At 48.1% G+C, this 6,590-nt stretch overlaps 1 protein-coding gene across 1 annotated transcript; it reads left to right on the forward strand.

The window, feature by feature from the left end:
* Positions 1-5,678: 5,678 nt before the first annotated feature.
* LOC125527962 (mitochondrial uncoupling protein 2-like) lies at positions 5,679-6,570 on the forward strand (the record flags this gene model as incomplete). The annotated part of the gene is made up of 2 exons (XM_048692476.1): positions 5,679-5,934; positions 6,361-6,570. Coding segments are annotated over exons 1-2 (276 nt in total), but the record flags the coding sequence as incomplete, so codon positions are not given.
* Between the last annotated feature and the right edge of the window lie 20 nt (positions 6,571-6,590).

Raw genomic sequence — 6,590 nt, forward strand, 5'->3', positions numbered from 1 at the left:
TTGATGAGATGTATGTTGTCTTTCCTCTAGTGGTGTCATGTGAACGTCGACTACATGACACTTCACCATTGTTTGGGCCTAGAGGAAGGCATTGGGAAGTAATAAGTAGATGATGGGTTGCTAGAGTGATAGAAGCTTAAACCCTAGTTTATAAGTTGCTTCGTAAGGGGCTGCTTTGGATCCATATGTTTCATGCTATGGTTAGGTTTACCTTAATACTTCTGTTGTAGTTGCGGATGCTTGCAATAGGGGTTAATCATAAGTGGGATGCTTGTCCAAGGAAGGACAGTACCCAAGCACCGATCCACCCACATATCAAATTATCAAAGTACCGAACGCGAATCATATGAACGTGATGAAAACTAGCTTGACGATAATTCCCATGTGTCCTTGGGAGCGCTTTCCTTTATATAAGAGTTTGTTCAGACTTGTCCTTTGCTACAAAAAGGATTGGGCCATCTTGATGCACCTTATTTACTATTATTACTTGTTACTCGTTACAAATTACCTTACCACAAAACTATCTATTACCGATAATTTCAGTGCTTGCAGAGAATACCTTGCTGAAAACTGCTTATCATTTCCTTCCGGTCCTTGTTGGGTTCGACACTCCTACTTATCGAAAGGACTATGATAGATCCCCTACACTTGTGGGTCATCAAGGAGCAACTCATAGCAATGCACCATATAGCAGCAGCAGCTCATAGCAATTCATCGTATAGTGGATCAGAATGAAAATTTGGCAAAAAAATTAGAGGAGATCCTCACCTTGTTGGATGAGCTCATCCTTCAATAGCACCTCAAGGCCACGGCCCGGGAGGAGGGGAGGGGGAACGAGGTGCCTTCTGCCGGAGTGGGGCATCGGTCGTAGTTGTGCGGCGACCACCAGAGTAGTGCCTTGGACGGACCACATCGGAGCAGCTGCTGGAGACCATGAGAATGAGGGGCGGCTCTAGAGGGAGGAGCAGCCGGGGAGATTTGGCCTTACCCGCCGGCCATGTAGCCTAGCTGGACAGAGCATCGTCGAGGACCAGGCCATATGCGACCAGTGGCGACGGCTCGCTGGAGGAACCCTAGCGCTGCAAGCAGGGGATCGAGGTAGAGGAAAAGGGGAGAGGAGATGCAAGCGGGCAGGGCAATGAACGCTTGTGTGTTTGTTTTTAATTGAGGGTCAGGTGTGACGCGAATGTGAGCAGTGGCATTTTGAGTGTAATATAGGCAGACAACAGAGTCATTTCACTATTCTCCTTCCCTTCAATTTTTAGTGAGCTTCTACCCGAAGCACCCCCCACCAAAGCGAAATAAGTTAAGCCCAAGCCCATAACTCAAAGATGACTTCTTTACACCTTTTATGGCTTATTTTGACAATAAGCTCTGAAAAGGCGGAATAGAACTGGCCCCTAACCTGCAATTCAATTGTGCGTGCAATGATGAATCACTCCCGCCTGCTATATTGTACATTTAGGCATCATACACGGCATAACCTAATACATGTGCATTTCATTATAGAATCTGAAATATGCAATGTTTATGTTAGTTCATACGTTGCACATGATGTTTAAATGCCCCCTAAATCTAGTTAGTCAAGTGATGGTCTTTAAGCCTCATTCTATGCTTCTTTTCTTGATATGTAATTTAGTGTTGTGCAAGATTTGCTCACACATCTGTTCAATTGCTTGTTTGTATCATCCAGCCATACTAGGACTGTTTGCTTTGATTACTTGTTGTTCTTGACCTAACAAAGCTTGTCAACGATTTAAACACTAAGGGCTATTGTAGTGGGGGCTTGTATAACTCATAGGTGACATAAATGTTTGGTTGTACACTAAAGTAGGCTCTCCAAGAGTACCTGAAGATCCAGTTCGAAGGTATGCCTAGTTTTTACACAGTGCACACATAGTAAATGCTCGTTTCATTGTGTGCAAGAGATGTGGCATTTTTCATTATGTGGTGTTGTTTTGTTATAAACTCATCCTTTTGTGTGGTTCACAGACTGGAAAGCATGCATATTTATCTTCCAAGGAGACCAGTAACTAGTTTGTGTCACCTTGCAGAGGGGGTGCAATCAAGATAAGATTGAGGATTTCCAAGTACAAGATGTTAGGAAAGAGCCTTGCAAGAGAAGGAGGAGCAGCGCTGAGCCTGTTCAACCAGTTATGGTAAGTCACTGTATTACAATTACCATGACATCCTATTTGTCTGACATTGTGCTTCTGTAGGGTTCTTCACCTGTAACCCAGTCATTGGGCCATTGATTAAAAACCCCTCCGCTCACTACTATATGATGTTCTAACTTTTTTTTATAAATCAGATGTATCTAAACACATTTTAATGTGTCTGTTCACTCATTACGGATGTAGTCTACTTTTAAATATCTAAAACATCTTATAGTAGTGAACAGTGTGAAACTACTTCCTGTCATGGTAGAGTGGGCGATGTCATAACCAAACGCATATTCACATCATTAGCCTCCCTATCATTACTAGGATATTGATTACATACTAGTCGAGATACTTCATAGGGGGCAAACAATATTACATTACTTGTTCCTTTATATAGTAAATGTAGCTAGGCCATGGATGTTATTGAGGCGTGCATGTATGCATGTTGCCAACTCAACAGTTCAATTGCTTGTTTGTTTCAAGCATAGTTAAATTGCTCTTTTCAATTGCTTTATTTGTCCTCAGTTAATGAGATGCCCAAACAATGATGCCTGATGTTGGATACTTGTATAACTATTAGTTGACATAATTAAAGGCATTACCATTTAGTTACTCTGGCGAAGTGTTCCTGAAGCTTTGAAGTCTATTAACCAACTATTATTACATGAGGCTCACAATCTAGTTTATACTAGGCTAATGATTGCATAGTTTTGCTTGTTGTAGTAGGTTGTATGAATCCCTCTGTTGTTCATTATGCTCCCTAAGACTTTAATTGAGCTACAGAATGGCCAACTGCTTGCTTACTTATATGCAAGATATATATGTAGGGTGGGTCTATTCTTCTAACACCGTTAAGACTCTTATTCTACACACAAAATGTCTTATTCTGCTAACACCTCCGGACTCGCACCTACAGAGTCAAACGAAACCACCGACCACCACCTACACACGCATGACCCCCAGCCCAGATCCCCTCCACCTCCGCCTCGACACGCCCCCGCCTAGCTCACTACCTCTCGTGGTCGGCGTGCCCACAACCCCCTCCCACCACCGGCGTGCCCTCACCCCTCTACCTTTCTCCGACCACCGCCCCGGTGCCGCACCTTCCCCCAACCCCACGCACCACCTTCTACTCCGGCCACCACCCTCCCCCTCTTTCTCCCGTGCCACCCCTGGTAATGGCAAGACCTGCCGCCATCGGCCCCAAACGCGGCCTCAACCACCGGATCCGCCCACCACGGCCCCCGGCGTGTCATCAACCGCCGGATCCGGCCGCCACCGACCCATGGTGCGGCATTCAACCATCGGATTTCGGCTGCCACCGGCCCCGACGCACCTTTAAACAACCAGAATTGGCCACGAGGACAATGGGTGGGGCAACCAGCCCCCATCTTCCCTTGGGCGGCTGTGGACTGCATCTCCATCATCGACGGGCCTCCCCTCTCCTCTAGACGGATTCCGGTGATCTCTGTCATGCCATGGCCTACCATGGTGATGTCTTCAATGTCAAGGATCTCTCGCCCTACCATGGTGATGAAGATTTCGATCCAAGATCAGATATTTCCCAGGGGGGGGAGATGATGCGGAGAATCCCACGATCATCCCCATGGACGTATCGACATCTCCCACGACACCACTTGGACCAATGACAAGAGCCCGAGCAAAGGCTATCGAAGATAAGGTGAACTCGCGTCTCTCCGAACTTCCACTTCCTACATATGAGACATGGCTACTACCTCATGCGGAGACCCTATGTGTGATCAGGTGCTTGGAGGAAAGCCACGGATCAACTACACCCAACGGACAAGACGGCGATGACACCAAGTTCAATGGACAAGAAGAAGGACTGCTCGAAACTCCCAGTCTTCGAACGACCGACGCCTCTCGGATGTCCGACGCCTGGAGCCTCCAACCGGCCAGCCAAGTCCCAGCCCGCGCACGCTCCAGCGTTCGGACGATCTACACCTCCCAGCGTCCGGACGACTGAGCAACACCGGACGACCGGCACCACCGCACCCGAGCCAAAACATCGGAAGTATGGAGATCATCGGACGACCGACTCCACGGACATCCGACCCCGACTGGACGTCCGACCAAAGCAAACCCGAGCCAAAACATCGGACTTCCGATGAGCACCGGACGTCCGGACCCTTGCAAGCCATCGGACGACCGGTGACCGTTGGAGGTTTGACGCCTGTATGCCGCCCGCGTGTTGGGCCAAAGCCCACTTACCCTTCCGTGACTCTAGAATATAAATAGACCTCCTCCTCCCTCCTTCTAGGGTTAGCGTTGTGTTAGCTCATATGTGAGATAGAGCTTCGCTCATCCATCTGGATCTACTCCATCGCGAGGGATCGTCACCTCTTCGGAGAAGATCCACTTGGATTCAAGACCCCTAACGGGAAGACCTCAAGACCTCCTCTCCGAGAAGAACCGGTTACCTATGTATCGTCCTTTGTTGGATTCGGACCATGTATCTATTTGTGTTTCGAGGATCTAGCATATGTGTGACCTAATCTCGTTGGTTTGAGTGATTCTCTTGTGTTTCCCTTCGTGATTTCCCCTTTTGTGTTCTTCGTGTTCATCGCGGGATCCGCTCCTTTCGTGAAAGATCGGTCGTATAGGGTTCCACCCTACATCAAAAAACATCACCGGCACCTTCATCGGTAGCTATGAGGGGACACCGGTGGCGGGGAGGGGAGGGAAGGGAGGAGGAAGAGGGCTATAGAGGCTAGGTAGGGCTGGGCGTTCGGTTCCCTGAACCGATCGGTGCGGTTCTTCGGTTTTTGCAACAATTCAGTTTTGAGAAATCATTGACTGGTCTGTCAATAAAAAACTATGAAACCGAGGTTCCGTTGCACCGAGAAATCGGTTTGGTCATCGGTTATGACCCAATGGCACCGATATAATAGAAAAGGCGAGTAGCAGCAGGAAGGAATCATTGTGGCCGTACTGACAGTACTCAGTGTCTATACCGGTGTACACCATGTAGCACTGCGTGCCTGCCTGCTAAAAGATAATACTAGCCTCCACGCCAATTCACATGAGGAAGCATCGACCATTAAACTCAATGCCGAAATTATTTTAATAAAAAAACTCCATGCGGGAAGCCAGGAGGCGGTGAATTTAATTGCAGAGGTTAGTCGGCGCGCGGCTCGCTCGCTACCTTGGTATACTCGCTACGCATGCGGTTGCGAGAGATTAGGGTAGGCCCATAGGAATAGCAGTATGCGCGTATGGGCCAGGCCTTCTTTTTACTGGGTGTTCGGTCAGTTCGGTTGACCGAGGGCTAAACCCAAATGCATCGAACTAACTTCGGTTTTTCAGACATGTAAACCGGTCATACCACCGAAGTTTTCGGTATCGGTGTATTCGACGTCAGTGCCGGTTATTTTGGTTCGGTACATCGGGTTTCGGGTTATATGCCCAGCCCTAGGGCTTGGGCGGGGGCTCCAACTAGTTTCGTGCTAGCTAATGACGTACAACTTCTACAATCTAGTACAAAACGATTTCAGAGACTGCAGATATGAATCATTTGCTAGAGTTTACTGTAACCGACGAAGCCTGGAAACAAGAAAGACGCTGAGATCTGAATCTAGATCTTAAATATGGACTAGATCAGCAGCCTACTCGGAGCTTGCTTCTACCCTTCTTTCCCTCTACTCGCCATCGACCGCACAGCCGCCGCCGCTTCCCCGGGGATAAAATGGCGACGGCCTCTTCCTTCGCCGCCGTCTTCATCAGCAGCGCCATCGCCTCCTGCTTCGCTGAGGTACACCACAGCATTGCAGTCTCTCTTGCTCTATCCTGGCTGTGCCGCTGCCTAGCATATCCCTTGTATTGGGGATTGGGATGAATGCCTGCTCGATCTTGCTAATGCACCCCGTGATAGAAGGGAAGCTTTTTGGATAACATTTCCAGCCTCCATACCATACCAGTGTAGTACATATACTAGTGGTATATTAATCTGTTTCTCGTGCCATAAAAAACAAGCAGCAAGACCTGAGTAGGAGAGACTAGAGAACCATTCCATTTCATCAGCTGAGCTGCTGCACTAAACTAGAGCTATAGCTAGGCCTAGGGTTTCTTTGTTGCCTCACCTCTCCTTACCTGGATATGATATGATGATTACTGAGTCTCAGACTCGTTATATATTGATCATAATACTTGAGATTGTTGTTGTGATTGATTCCATCAGGTGTGCACCATTCCTCTGGACACAGCCAAGGTGCGTCTTCAGCTGCAAAAGAAAACAGCTGCTGGGCCTGCAGCTACAGTAGGAATGCTGGGCACAATGATGTCGATTGCAAGGGAGGAAGGCGTCAGCGCACTTTGGAAGGGCATCATCCCTGGCTTTCACCGCCAGTGCCTCTATGGCGGCCTCCCTGTCGGCTTTTTTTGTGCCGTTGTGTGTTCTCTCCCTTTTCC

This window comes from Triticum urartu, unplaced genomic scaffold (genome assembly GCF_003073215.2).
Source record: "Triticum urartu cultivar G1812 unplaced genomic scaffold, Tu2.1 TuUngrouped_contig_4531, whole genome shotgun sequence".
NCBI classification, from domain to species: domain Eukaryota; kingdom Viridiplantae; phylum Streptophyta; class Magnoliopsida; order Poales; family Poaceae; genus Triticum; species Triticum urartu.